The following is a 15,115-nucleotide window of genomic DNA, read 5'->3' on the forward strand; positions in this document are numbered from 1 at the left end:
GCTCCTCTCCTTGAAAAGCAAAAGAAAAACTCCCTCATTGGTACACAATCCCTCCGCACCTCCCCAAACTGCACCCCCTACCCCCAAATATAATCCACTCTGCAACCCTCATTGCATACTCCTATGACAAAAATAATGCCCTAAAATATAACACTTTTAGACTATTCTCTCCCCCATAGACTTCAATGCCATAAACACATTTCATCCAGTTTTTCTCAGTCTTACCCCCACCCCAATGCCAGCCTCACTCTACAACAGTGGCCCTTTTAACTCAAGTAACAGGAAGGTCCTGGGAACCTCAATAGAGGGGAGAAGATATTTCTAAAAGGGAACAACAGGCTTATTCTTTGGTCATTGAAGTACTTTGGGGGGGGGGGCTGCCTTGCTTGACCACACAGGACCCCTTAGCTCAAGCAAAAGAGAGGTCCTGAGAAACCACTTCCATAAGGAAACAACAGGCTTCCTCCTCAGTCATTCAGGAACTGGGGGGTGTGGCGGGGGCGGGGAGAACTGCTGTCCAAATTGACCAAGCAGGACCCCTCAACTCAAACAACAAAGAGGTTCTGGTCACCTCAGTGGAGCCAAGAAGCCACTCCCAGAAGGAACAACAGACTTCCTCCTCTATCATTCAGGTACTTAGGGGTCAAAGCTGCTGTCTAGTTTTGCTACAGGGGACCCCTTAAATTAAGCAACAGGGATATCCTGGGCACCTTGATGGAGTTGAAAAACCTCTTCCAGAAGGGAACAACAGGTTTCCTTCAATGTCAATCAAGTACTTTGGAGGAAAAATTGCTGTCTAGCTTGAACACGTGGGACTGCTTAACTCAAGCAACAGGGAGGTCCTGGGCACCTTGACGCAGGCAGAAGCCACTTCCAGAAGGGAACAACAGGCTTTCTCCTCTGTCATTCAGGTAACTGGGTAGGGGGTGGGGAACTGCTGTCTTGTTTGACCACGTGGGACACATCAACTCAAATAAAAAGGAGGTCCTAGCCACCTCAACGGTGGTGAGAAGCAACTTAACTTCCAGAAGGGAACAACAGGCTTCCTATCCTGTCATTCAGATACTATGCGGGGGGCGGGGGGGGATACTCTCTAGCTTGACCACATGGGACCTTTTAACTCAAGTAACAGGGAGGTCCTGGACACCTCGATGGAGGTGAGAAGCCACTTCAAGAAGGAACAACAGACTTCCTCCTTGTCATTCAGGTCCTTTAAAGAAAAAGCTACTGTCTAGCTTGACCACAAAGGACCCTTTAAATCAAGCAACAGGGAGATCCTGGACATGTCAAAAAAGGCAAGTGCCAGAAGGGAAAAACAGGCTTCCTCTTCTGTGATTCTGGTACTTTGTGGGGAAAACTGCTGCCTGGCTTAGTCACATGGGAATACTTAACTCAAGCAATATGGAAGTCCTGGGCACCTTGACGGAGGGGAGAAACCACTTTAAGAAGGGAACAAGAGGCTTCATCATCTGTCATTCAGGTACTTTGGGGGGAAAATCCTGTCTAGCGTTAGCACATGTGACCACTTAACTCAAGCAATAAGGAGGTCCTGGACAGCTCAAAGGAGGCCAGTAGCCACTCCCAGAAGGGAACTACAGGCTTCCTCCTCTGTCATTCAGGTACTTTGAGGGGGGGAAAGTGCTCTCTAGCTTGATCATGTGGGACCTTTTAACTTAAAAAACATCGAGGTCCTGGAAACCTTGACAGAGGTGAGAGAAGCCACTTCCAGAAGAAAACAACAGGCTTCTTCCTCCTCCACCATTCAGGTGCTTTGGGGGGAAAACTGCTATCTAGTTTGACCACACAGGACCCCTTAAATCAACCAACAGTGAGGTCCTAGGCACCATGAGGGAGGCAACCACTTCCAGGAGGGAAGAACAGGCTTCCTACTCTGTTGTTCAGGTACTTAGGGGGAAACTGCTGTCTTGTTTGACCACATGGGACACTTTAACTCAAGCAACAGGGAGGTTCTGGGAACACCAACAGAGGCAAAGAGCCAAGTTCAGAAGGGTACAACAGGTTTCCTTCTCTGCCATTTAGGTACTTTAGGGGAGAAACTGCTGTCTAGCTTGACTATGTAGCACTCCTTAACTCAAGCAACAGGTAGGTCCTGGGAAACTCGACAGAGGCAAGAAACAGTTTCCTCCTCTGTTATTCAGGTACTATGGGGCGGGCGGGGGGGGGGGGAATGTTGTCTAGCTTCACCACCTGGAACCTTTTAACTCAAGCAACAGGGAGGTCCTGGATACCTCAGTGGAGGGGAGAAGCCACTTCCAAAAGGGAACAACAAGCTTACACGTTGGTCACTGCAGTACTTGGGGGTGGGGGGGGAAGGGGATTGCCTTGCTTGACCACACAGAACCCCTTAACTCAAGCAACAGAGAGGTGCTGGGCATCTTAAGGAAGGTGAGAAGCCACTTCCAGAAGGGAACAGTGGGCTTCCTCCTCAGTCATTCAGGAACTTGGGGGGTGTGTGTGTGTGGGGGGGAACTGCTGTTCAAATTGACCATGCAGGACCCCTCAACTCAAACAACAGGGAGGTCCTGGGCACCTCAACAAAGGCAAGAAGCCACTCCCAGAAGGGAACAACAGACTTCCTCCTCTGTCATTCAGGGTTTTTTGAGGGGGAAATACTATCTGGCTTGATCACATGGGATCTCTTAATTCAAGCAACAGGAAGGTCCTGGGTACCTTGAGGGAGGCAAGAAGCCACTTCCAGGAAGGAACAATAGGCTTCCTCCTTTGTCATTCAGGAACTTTTGTGAAAAACTATTCTCTCAATTGATGTCATGGGACTCATTAACTCAAGCCACAGGGTGGTCCTGGGCACCTTGATGTAGAGGAGAAGCCCCTTCCAGAAGGGAACAATGAGCTTCCTTCTCTGTCATTCAGTTATTTTGAGAGTAAAAAAGGCTGTCTAGTTTGACCAAGAGGGACATTTTAATTCAAGCAACATGGGGGTCCTGGGCACTTCGACAGAGATAAGAAGCCACTTCTAGAAGGGAACAACAAGTTTGAGGGGTAAACGTCTGTCTAGCTTAACAATGAAGGATTCCTTAACTCAAGCAGCAGGGAGGTCCTGGGCACCTAGATGTAGGTGAAAAGTCATTTCCAGAAGGGAACCAGCAGGCTTCCTCATCTATAATTCAAGTACTTTGGGGAAAACACAGCTATCTAGCTTGACCACAAGGGACCCCTTAACTCAAGCAGCAACAAAGTCCTGGGCACCTCAACGGAGGAGAGAAACCACTTCCAGAAGGGAATAACAGACTTCATCCTCTGTCATTCAGGTATTTTGGAGGGGAAAACTGCTGTCTAACTTTATACTGAAAACTCTTTAAATCAAGCAACAGGGAGGTCCTGGGCACAACGATGGAGGCAAGAAGCCTATTCCAGAAGGAAAAAAACAGGCTTCCTCCTGTGTTGTTCAGGTACTTTGGGGAGGGGGGAAATATTGCAAAACTTGACCACACAGGGCCCCTTAACTGAAGCAACAAAGAGGTCCTGAGCACCTTGAGGGAGTCGAGAAGCCATTCCCGGGAAGGAACAGGCTTCCTCCTTTGTCATTTAGGTATTTTTGTGAAAAACTACTGTCTAGGTTGACATTGTGGGATTCCTTAACTCAAGCAACAGGGTGGTCCTAGACACCTTGAGGGAGTCAAGAAGCTACTTCCAGAAAGGACAATGGTCTTCCTCCTCTGCCATTCAGGTACTTTGGGAATAAAAGGCTGTCTAGCTTGACCACAAGGGACCTTTAAGATGAGAAGCTACTTCTAAAAAGTAACAATAGGTTGGGGAAAAAACTGCTGTCTAGCTTAACTACGAGGGACCCCTTAACTCAAGCAGCAGGAAGGTTCTGGACACCTCAAAGAAGGCAAGAAGCCATTTCCAGAAGAAACAAAAGGTTACCTTCTCTATCATTCAGGTATTTTAGGGAAATCACTGCTGTCTAGCTTGAGAACACGGTATCCCTTAATCCAAGCAACAGTTAAGTCCTGGACACCTCAATGGAGGCAAGAAGCCACTTCCAAAACAGAACAACAAGTTTTCTCCTTTGTCATGCAGTTACTTTGGGGAGAAAACTACTGTCTAGTTTCATCACACCTGACCCCTTAACTAAAGCAACAGGAAAGTCATGGGCACCTCGATGAAGTTGAGAAGCCACTTCCAGATGGGAACAATGGAATGCCTCTGACATTCAGGTACTTTTGAGGGGGGAAAAACAGCTGTATAGCTTAGCCATGTGAGACTCCTTAACTCAAGCAACAGGGAGGTCCTGGGCACCACTCTGGAGGAGAGAAGCCACTTCCAGAAGGAACAAAAAGTTTCATCCTCTGTCATTCAGGAACTTGGGGGTTGGGGGGAAACTGCTGTCCGAATTGACCATGCAGGACTCCTCAACTCAAACAACTAGGAGGTCCTGGGCACCTCGACGGAGGCAAGAAGCCACTCCTAGAAGGGAACAACAGACTTCCTGCTCTGTCATTCAGATACTTTGGGGATTGGTGGGAGTGGCTGTCTAGCTTGATCACGCAGGACCTCTTAACTCAAATAACAGGGAGGTCCTGGACACCTCAAGGGAGGTGAGAAGCCGCTTCCAGGAGGGAACAACAGGCTTCTTCCTTTGTCATTTAGGTATTCTTGTGAAAAACTACTGTCTAGCTTGATGTCGTGTGACTCCTTAACTCAAGCAACAGGGATACCCTGGGCACCCCGATGGAGTCAAGAAACCTCTTCCAGAGGGGCACAGCAGGCTTTCTTCAATGTCAAGTACTTTTCAGGGGAAAATGCTATCTATCTTGAACATGCAGGAATGCTTAATTCAAGCAAAAGGGAGGTTCTGGGCACCTGGACAAAGGCAAGAAGCTACTTTCAGAAGGGAAGGACAAGCTTCCTTCTCTGTCTTTCATGTACTTTGGGGAAAACCTGCTGTCTAGCTTGACCACAGGGGACACTAAGCAACAGGGAGGTCCTGGGCACCTTGACAAAGGCGAGAAGCCACTTCCAGAAGGGAACAACAGGTTTCCTCATTTGGGTACTTTAGCCAAAAAATGCTGTCTAGCTTGACAACAGGGCCCCTTAACTTAAGAAACCGGGAAGCCCTGGGCACCTGATGGAGGGGAGGAGGCACTTCCAGAACAGAACAACATGCTTCCTCGAGGGGAGGAGGCACTTCCAGAACAGAACAACATGTTTCCTCCTCTGTTATTCAGGCACGTTCAGGGGAAAATCTACTGTCTCGCTTGACAATGTGGGATCCATTAATTCGAGCAACAGAGGTCTTGGCGAAATTGACAGGGGGGAGAAGCCACTTCCAGAAGGGAACAATAGGCTACCTCCTCAGACATTTGGGTTTTTTGGGGGAAAACTGCTATCTGGCTTGACCACACCAAACTCCTTATCTCAAGCAACAGGGAAGTCCCGGACCTCAGCAGAGGTGAGAAGCCATTTCCAGAAAAGAACAAGTTTTGTCCTCTCATTCAGGTATTTTGGTGTGAGGGAATACTCTCTATCTTGACCACATGGGACCTTTTAACTCAAGCAACAGGGGTGGAGATAAACACCTTGAGGAGGGTGAAAAGCCACTTCCAGAAAAGAACAACAGACTTCCTCTACTGTCATTCAGGAACTTTGGGGGGAAAACCTGCTGTCCAAATTGACCATGAAGGACCCCTCAACTCAAGCAACAGGGAGATCATGAGCACCTCGACAGAGGTGAGAAACAACTTCCTGAAAGGAACAAGAGGCTTCCTCCTCTGTCATTCAGGTGCTTTGAGGTAGTCTAGCTTGACAACGCAGAACCCCTTAACTCAAGCAGCAGGGAGGTCCTGGGCACCTCAGTGGAGGAGCAACATTTCTTCCAGAAGGGAACAACAGGCTTCCTCTTCTGTCATTCAGGTACTTTGAGGATAAAAATGCTGTCTAGCTTGACCACATGGGACCTTTTAATTCAGGCAACATGGGGATTCTAGGAACTTCAACAGAGACAAGAAGCCACTTGTAGAACAAAGCAACAGGTTTGGGGAAAAAACTTCTGTCTAGCTTAATCACAAGGGACCCCATAACTCAAGTAGCAGGGAGGTCCTGGGCAACTAGATGTAGATGAGAAGCTACTTCCAGAAGGGAAAAACAGGCTTCCTCATCTATAATTCAGATACTTTGGGGAAAACACTTTAAATCCAGCAACAGGGAGGTCCTGGGCACGACGAAGGAGATGAGAAGCCACCTCCAGAAAGGAGCAACAGGCTTCCTTCTCTGGCATTCAGGTACTTTGGGGATGGGTGAAATGCTGTATAACTTGACCACGCAGAACCCCTTAACTCAAGAAACAGGGGGGAGTCCTGGGCACCTCAAGGGAGGTGAGAAGCCACTTCTTCCTCTGTCATTCAAGTCCTTTGGGGAAAAACTGCTGTCTAGCTTGACTAGACACGACTCCTTAACTGAAGCAACAGGGAGGTTCTGAGCACCTCGACAGAGGCAAGAAGCCACTTCTCAAAGGGAATAACTGACTTCCCCTTCTGTCATTCAGATACTTTGGGTGGGTGGGGGAACTGCTCTCAAGACCTTGACCTTGCAGGCCTTACTCCAAAAAAGGAACACATATATAAAGATTCTTCATAAAACATTGCTGTTCCCTGCCTGGGTAACTTTATAACTGTCTAATATCTACTAAGAAAAGACTCTCATAATGTGAATTAAGAAGCAATCCACATCAGCCTTTATGAAAAAACAAAAAAATTCCTTATCCTAAAATATCAGACCCAATGAATACCCAGGAGAGAAGCAGAAGAATTATGTTGATGTAGACTTATTTGTTCCTCAACAACCTGTGTTATGCAGATGGCACAACCCTGCTTGCTGAAACTGAGGAGGACCTGAAGAACTTGCTGCAGAAGGTCAAGGACTGCAGTCTTCAATATTGATTGAAGCTCAACATCAAGAAAACAAAGATTCTCACCACTGGTCCAATTGGCAGCATCAGTATGGATGGTGAAGAGATTAAGAGAGTTAACAGTTTCAGTTTACTTTGTTCCACAGTCAACATTCTTGGTAACAGCAGTCAGGAAATCAGGAGATGAATTGCATTGGGAAAGTCAGCGTTGAGGGACCTCTCAAGAGTACTGAAGAGCAATGACGTCAGGCTGGAGACTAAGGTGCACCTGATCCAGGCTATGGTCTTTGCAATTATGTGCTATGCATCGGAGAGTTGGACAGTGAATAGGGATGATAGAGAATTGATGCTTTTGAGCTGTGATGCTGGAGAAGAGTGTTGGACTGCTAGGAGAACAAACAGGTTTGTCCCGGAGAGGGTGAACCCAGGCTGCTCCTTGGAGTCAAGGATTCTGAAGCTTTGTCTGGCATACTTTGGGCATGTTGCAAGAAGAGACTGGTCCTTGGAGAGGGACATCATGTTTGGGAGAGTGGAGAGACGGCACAGGAGAGGAAGACCCTCGATGAAATGGATCTATTCTGTGAGTGAGTGGTGGGAATGAATGTGTTTGAGACAGCGAGGTTGGCACAGGATATAATGGCATTTAGGGCTCTTGTACGTAGGGTTGCTATGAGTCACAAATGACTCAAAGGCACGTAACAACAACAACAAGAAAAAATTACAGAATAGACAAAGAGGTAAAAAAAATTAAAAGTCACCACAAGACAGAAAGGGTACAGCCATGACAATGAGTAAGTTGAGTTGAGTTCCTGAGGAAGATGCAAAACAAAATATGAATATGAATATGTTCATCAACATAATTAAAAACATATATTCAAGCCAATCACCTTAGTCATTCTCACCGTAAAGATATTAAAGATATTTTCCCTTTACCACAACTACTCCTTTTCAACATTGTATTGTTGTTCTAGCCAGAACAATAAGGCAAGAAAAGGAAATAAAATCTAAATAGGCACAAAGGATGAAAACCATCTCTGTTTCCAGGTGATATGACCCTTTACAGTGAAAATTTACAGAAATTCATAGGAAAATTACTGATCCAATTGATAGCAAAGTGGTTGGATCTAAGATTAACTTAGAAAAAGCAGTAAGAACCCAAGCCAAGGGGAACAGTCATTGTACTCAAGGTTTCTCACCAGACATTGAACCCGTGTGCTCTTCGACCCAGGAACTTGTGCTTTTGAGCTTTTCTGACTTTCACCTATGGATCCTAATAAAACACCACCCTCACATGGGACATGATACAATAAAAACAGCCTAACATCTACAAGGAAAGCTTCACAAAATGTCAAGAAAGAAGCAGGTAGCTTCAAACCTTATGAAAACCAAAATAAGCCATCTCCTATAAAAGCAAAGTATATTGCAGGCCCAATGAATACTCCTGACACAGAAAGGCAGAATAAATATACTGATGAGGAGTCACATGAACATCTATCAATGAAGGTATAAATAATGAAAGAAAGAATGGAAACCATAAGTGTGAATATCCCTAAGACAAAGAACCAGAAAAAAATACATGAAAATGAAGTTATTCTAAGTTACTGCAAAGTTTCAAAAGATAGAAGAATTGATAATACAAATAAAAAAGACAGAAGAAATGAAACAACACAAGATAAAGAGGGCACAGTAAACACAGTACTAGAATTAACAGAAATACATAAAAACACAGTCCAGAATATAGAGACGAAAATGACAGAGGTTTCCAACATGCTGGTGAGACAAAAAAGCAGAACAGAAGACCTAGAACAGAAAGTCAGTGAGCAGGAAGACAAGAACCTCAAAAGTAACATACCAGAAGAGAAGACAGAAGGTAAACAAATAAAACATTAGAATCATGCCAGAGGACATCAAAAGGAACAACACACAAAGGATTGGAATCCCAAGGAAGGGAAAACACTAAGAAAACTGTGGGAAAAGTACTAGAAGAAAAGTTTCAAGGCATCATGAAGAATGAGAAAATCCATATTCAAGAAACCCCAAGCAAACTGGACTCCAAAAGAATTAAAAAAAAAAAAATCAAGACACATCATAGTAAAATTCTCTAACACCAAAGATAAGGATATGAAAATAAACCAAAAGAAAAAAAATCCAATGATAAATAAATAAAAATGGAGGGAACATACCAAAAGATAAGGATAGAATAATAAAAGTAGAATTAGAAAAACAAAGTTCACATAAAAAGGAGAAACAATTAGACTAAGTTAACCCTGAACCTAACTAGTGACACAATAGACCTATACAAAGAAAACTACAGAACGTTATTGCAAGACACAATAAAAGGCCTAAATAAATGAGAAAATGTTCCCTGTTCATGGATAGAAAGACTCAGTATTATGAAAATGACAATCCTACAAAAAAAATCTACATGTTCAATGCAATTCCAATACAGATACCAAATTCCTTTTTCAAGGAGATGAAAAGGGAAACTACCAAGTTTATTTGGAGAGGAAAGAGACCCTGAATAAACAAAACACTTCTGAAAAACCAAAATGAAGTGGGAGGTGTAACATTCCCTGATCGCAGAGCCTACTACACATCAGTAATAACCAAAACAGCATGGTACTGGTACAATGACAGGCACATAGACCAATGCAACAGAATTGAGAACCCAGAAATGGACCCATCTCTCTATGATCAGCTGATATCCAACAAGGAAATAAAACCTATCAAATGAGGAAATGACAACCTCTTCAACAAATGGTGTTAGCAAAACTGAAATACTACCTGCAGAAAGCTGAACCAGGATCCACATCTCATGCCCATACACAAAAATCAACTCAAGGTAGATCATAGACTTGGGAATAAAGCCCAAAACCATAAAGTTCATAAGAGACAAGCTGGGATCATGCTTAGAAGGTCTAGTCTATGTTATAAAGAGAGTGCCTAATACATCCAGAAATGCACAATCTGAAAAAGATAAAATTGATGAATGGGATCTTCTAAAGATTAAATCTCTGTTCATCAAAAACTTTTTCCAACAGGGTGAAAAGAAAACCTACTGATTGGGAAAAAATATTTGGCAATACTATCTCAGACAAGGTCTCAGAACAAAAGTTAACAAAATACTCCTGGGTCTCCAGAATAAAAAGATTGATAATCCAATTATAAAATGGGCAAGAGACATGAAAAGACTTTTCACAGAAGAGGACATTCAGATGGCCAACAGACACGTGAAGAAGTGCTCAAAATCACTAGCAATAAGAGAGATGCAAAGCAAAACCACAATGAAATACCATCTTACCCCAATAGCAATGGCAAAGTTTAGGAGGGCAGCAAGTAATAAATGTTGGAGAGGATGTGGAGAGATTGGAACTCTCTTATACACTGTAGGTGGGATTGTAAAATGGTACAAACACTCTGGAAGGCAGTTTTGGCCTTTCCTAAAATAACTAAGCATAGCTATTCTGTATGACCTGCTATTCCACTGCTAGGGATATGTACCAAGGAAAATAAAACCAAGACACAAACCAAGATTTATACATCAGTGTTCACAGCAGCATTATTCACAGTAGCAAGAAAATGGATACAGGCAAAATGTCCATCAGCAAATGAATGGATTGAGAAATTGTGCTACATTCACACAACAGAATACTATGCAACACTCAGGAGCAATGATTTTTAACTATATAACTCCTCACAGGCACCGCATCCCCACAGACCTCCATGCCAGCCTGTCTGAGGGCTGCCCAGCAGGTCCAGCATGCCATGGAGAGGACTTCTTCCTAGGGAAGATGGAGTTCCAGGAGGTGGAGCCTTACGAAATGGCCCTGCCCCATGTAGGTGATGGAAGTGTTGGAGGTCCAGCTGAGCCACTTCCGGGAGTTGCTGGGCATGGTCCCTAGGCAACAGCACTTGCACATACTGCCAGATGTGTGTCAGGTGTTTGGTGAGGTGCTGCAGGCCTACAGGGTGTGTTTAACACATGCCGGCCTGCAGTGGGGTACTCCTTGCTCCCTTTCCTGAGTGGCAGGCATGTGGGTGCCCCTGCCCTGCCCCAACTCCCTCCTCAATGGCAGGCATGTGGATGCCCCTGCCTGGCCCTGCCACCTTCCAGATTGGCATATAGAAAAATTAACTCAAGATGAATCAAAGACATAGGCATAAAACCTAAAACTATAAAGATCATAAAAATAAAATTTGAGATGAACTTAAACAGTGGCACATAGATAATCCAATAAAACTTAAAATACACAATCCACAGAGGAGAAACTAGATGACTGGGAATTCCTAGATATTAAATCCTTACATTGCTGTTGTTACTGATTTGTACCATCTAGTCAGAACCAATCCATATCTGACCCACCAATGTGTTTCTAGAGGTAGTAAATTACAGGGAGTGAAATTCCCCATCCTTCTCTAGAGGGGCAGCTGGTGGATTTGAACCACATGCCTTCAAGATTGTAGTACAGCTTCTTATTAGCAGGCCACAAGAAATCCCTGTGGTTGGGTTGTTGCTGTTGTTAAGTGTGGTCCAGTCAAGTATGATTCATAGGGACCCTATGAACAACAACTTTAAACCATGTCTTACCTTGTGCCATACTCTTTCTGATCTACTTGATCCAATTGCAGCAGCCACTGGGTCAGTTCATTTCATTGAGGGTCTTTCTCTCCTTCAGTTACCCTCTACCTTTCTAAGTATACAAGCAAAACACTGCTAAAGATCATCCAAGAAGAGCTGGAACAATGCTGTGACAGAATTTTCAGAAGTTCAAATTTGGTTTAGAAGAGGCCATGGCACCAGAGATATAATTACTGTTAGTCTTGGCTGAAAGCAGAGAAGAATGTCTTCTTGTGTTTTATTGAATTTGCAAAGGCATTTGATTGTGTTGTTGTTGTTATCAGGTGCTGTCGAGTTGAGTATGACTCTTAGCCACCCTATGAAAAGCAGACCTGAACCCCATCCTATCTTGTGACATCTTCATACTTCCCATCACAGTAGAGCATATTGCAGCAGTCATTATGTCAATCCACCTGGAAGGAAGGTCCTTCACCGACCTTCCACTCTTCCAAACATCATGTCCCTCTCCAAAGAATAGCCCCTCCCAGCAACATACCCATAGTATACTTGCCTCCAAAGAGCACTCCAGCTACACCCTGTTCTGACATATTTGTTATTTTGGAAGTCCATGTTCAGTGTTAAAATGAAGTCCAAAGTTCAGTGTTCTTCTCCAACACCATAAATTCTTCTTCTGTCATTCCTATTCATTGTTCAGCTCTCAGATGCATAGCAAGTGATTGGAAAGACGATAGCCTAAATCAGATGCACCTTATTCCTCAAACTGGCATCATTACTCCTCAATAATTTGGAGAGGTCCCTAACTGCAGACTTTCCCAGTGTCTTGATCTCCTAACTGCTGTTATCAAGGATGTTAACTGTGAATACAAGCAAGATGAAGTTGTTAACAGCTCTTCTCCATCCACCATGATGTTGCCTATCTGTCCAGTGCTAAGAACCTTTGTTTTCTTGACATTGAGATCCAATCCATATTGAATATTGCACTCTTTGATCTTCTGCAACAAGTGTTTCAAATCATCCTCACTTTCAGCAAACAAGGTTGTGTCACCTACATAATGCAGGTTATTGATGCATCTCCCTCGGATCCTGATGCCCAGCTTCTCAAATAATTTGTTCAGTATATAAATTCAATAGATATGAAGAGAGAATACAACTCTGACACACTCTCTTCTTCATTTTAAGCTATTCAGTGTTTCCCCTGCTCTGTTCACACAACAGTCTCCTGGTCCAGATACAGGTTTCACATGCTCACAATTAAGTGCTCTAGTATTTCCATTCTTGTCAATGCCAGCCACAACTTGTTATGATCCACAAACACCTTTGCATGGTCAATAAAGCATAAATAGACATTTTTCTAGTATTGTCTATTGCCAGGATCCATCTGAGTTCAGCAATGATATCCCTGATGCCACAGCCTCTTCTAAATCCTGCTTGAACATCTTACAGTTCCCTATCTATGTACTATTCTAGACTTTTAAAAATTATCTTCAGCAGTATTTTACTTGCATGTGATATTAATGATATTGTTCGACAGTTTCCACACAAAAAAAAAAGGCAGGAAAAAAAAATTCCTCTCCTTCCCAAAAAAATCCTTCATAAAGGCACTGTTCACTCCCATTAACCCATTCTACCTCTAAAGCCATCAGGGGTTCTGGGTGAGCACTTGTACAGTCCTGGTTTTAACAGCCCAAAAGCAGATATGTTGACCACTCAGGCCTTATGGGCAAGCACTCTCCTCTTGGTCTGTGTCAGAACTCTCTGATTTTCCTTCTATCTACTGGTGTTTTTTCTCCAGCAAAGAAAACACACATAAAGATAAGACTAAACATCACTGAGCCATACCTAAGTTAAATAACAAGGGACAGATTGTTTTTCAAAAGTTTGGGTTAGAGCACAGCAAGGCTGAAAGTCACAGTTACCTCTGACCTCATGCAACCTGTCTTACCTGCTGAAACATGAGCTCCTCTGCTTTGACTTTCTCCATCATCTCCTGCTCCAATAGAGCCAATTCTCGTTCATGCTCCAGCTCAGCCATTTCTCTTTTTTTCTAGAATTGTTTAAAAGCAATAATTTATCATTATAATTCATGTTCTAAAACAAAATGTCTATGAATGATTGAATGAAAACCCAATATGATTTGTAAACTTTTACTAAAAAAAATCAGAAATAAACAAACCTAACCACAAAATAATTTTAGGAACGATCACAAGATTAATTAGAGAAAATACAGTCTTGAAAGCATTTAAATCACCCACAATAGAGTTAAGCAAATTATTATCTATTAAACTAGAAAAATATATAATTGCTTAAGGAGCTTTGATGGCTGCTGACTAAGACAGGTGGTATGAATCCATCAGCGGCTCCACAGAAGGAAGATGAGTTGTTTCCTTTTGTAAAGACTCAGAGTCTTGAAAGCCTGATGGGAGGTCACCAAGACCTGAAACTGACTCATCACCAATGGGTTCCATTTTGGCTTAAAATATTTTGGAAAAAATACGTGTATTTCAACTAAAGAAGGAGCATAAAACATATTTGTGATCATATATTGAGTATGTTAAAAAAACTATAAATGTGGAGAAAAAGACTAGGTAAAAATATATAAAAATACAAATACATATGTTTTCTTTTTTATGTTGTTTAGTTTTTTGTAGAATAAACCCTATCTTTACAAAGGAAATTATTAGCATTAACCTTTTTAAAAAGCAGACCAGTTGGTCCCAATATTCTACTAATTTTCTGAAAGGAGAGCCATACTTACCATTTGTTGCATAGTCACATTTTCCTTGTACTTACAGATCCACAATGCCAAATATTCTATTGGATCCACTGGGTGAATTCTGGCCACTTCTACAAGACCTTGAGTTAGACATGCCCCAAGGTATTTTTTAAGGTAATTTGACCCCATTTCTAACTCCTCAGGAATTTATAACCTGAAAAAGAAATTATTTGCATTAGTGTAGGAAATTGCTAATTAAGATGTAGAAAGGAAAAGAGCAGTAGTCCTATCACCAGTCAATAAGATCCTACTATTAAAGATGTTACAAGCAATTTAGCCTTAGGAAACTTCTCACAGTTTAAAAAAAAAAAACCTTGTAAAAAAAAAAGTCACTACAATTAAAATAATTTCAAAATTCTGATGCACTCTCAAGTCCCAGAATGATTATAAGATAATATGCCAAACAATACTATCTCACTTAACCTCCTAATATCCCTGTAAAATGGGTATTATCCATGTTATACAAATGAAGAAACCTCTGGATTTCACTATGAATCACCAAACAAAATCCTGTCCTGTCCTGCATCATTCTCACAGCCACTGTTGTCTTTAAGTTCATTGTTACAGCAATTATGTAAATCCTTATCATTAGAGATCTTCCTTTTTTTTCCACTAACAAGCTACTTTATTAAGCATGATGTCGTTTGCTAGCTGCCGACTTCCCCCTAATATTGTTATAAAAAGTACACAAGATGGAGTCTTACCACCATCACTGCTAAAAAGCATTCTGGCTGAACTCTTCAAAGACAGACAAGTTTGCTCTGGTAACTTTGGTAAATAGCACCATAATTCAAAGGCATCAATTCTTCTCCAGTCTTTCCTCCTTCTCCAGCCATCAAATGCAGGTAAGGCCACTGAAAATACCCTGGCT

General features: G+C 42.7%; 1 protein-coding gene across 1 annotated transcript in view; it reads right to left on the minus strand.

Annotated features, from left to right (window-relative positions):
- The window catches only part of DYDC1 (DPY30 domain containing 1), a 40,322-nt gene extending 25,949 nt beyond the window's left edge, over window positions 1–14,373 (minus strand). The window contains exons 1-2 of the mRNA XM_006903216.1: window positions 14,227–14,373; window positions 13,414–13,515 (exon numbers count right to left, since the gene is read on the minus strand). Coding sequence (XP_006903278.1) covers window positions 13,414–13,515; window positions 14,227–14,373 — 249 coding nt within the window. The remainder of the gene's footprint in view (window positions 1–13,413; window positions 13,516–14,226) is intronic.
- Window positions 14,374–15,115: the final 742 nt, after the last annotated feature.

The sequence above is a fragment of the Elephantulus edwardii genome, unplaced genomic scaffold (genome assembly GCF_000299155.1).
Source record: "Elephantulus edwardii isolate Elephantulus edwardi_28Jun2011 unplaced genomic scaffold, EleEdw1.0 scaffold00540, whole genome shotgun sequence".
Taxonomy (NCBI): Eukaryota; Metazoa; Chordata; class Mammalia; order Macroscelidea; family Macroscelididae; genus Elephantulus; species Elephantulus edwardii.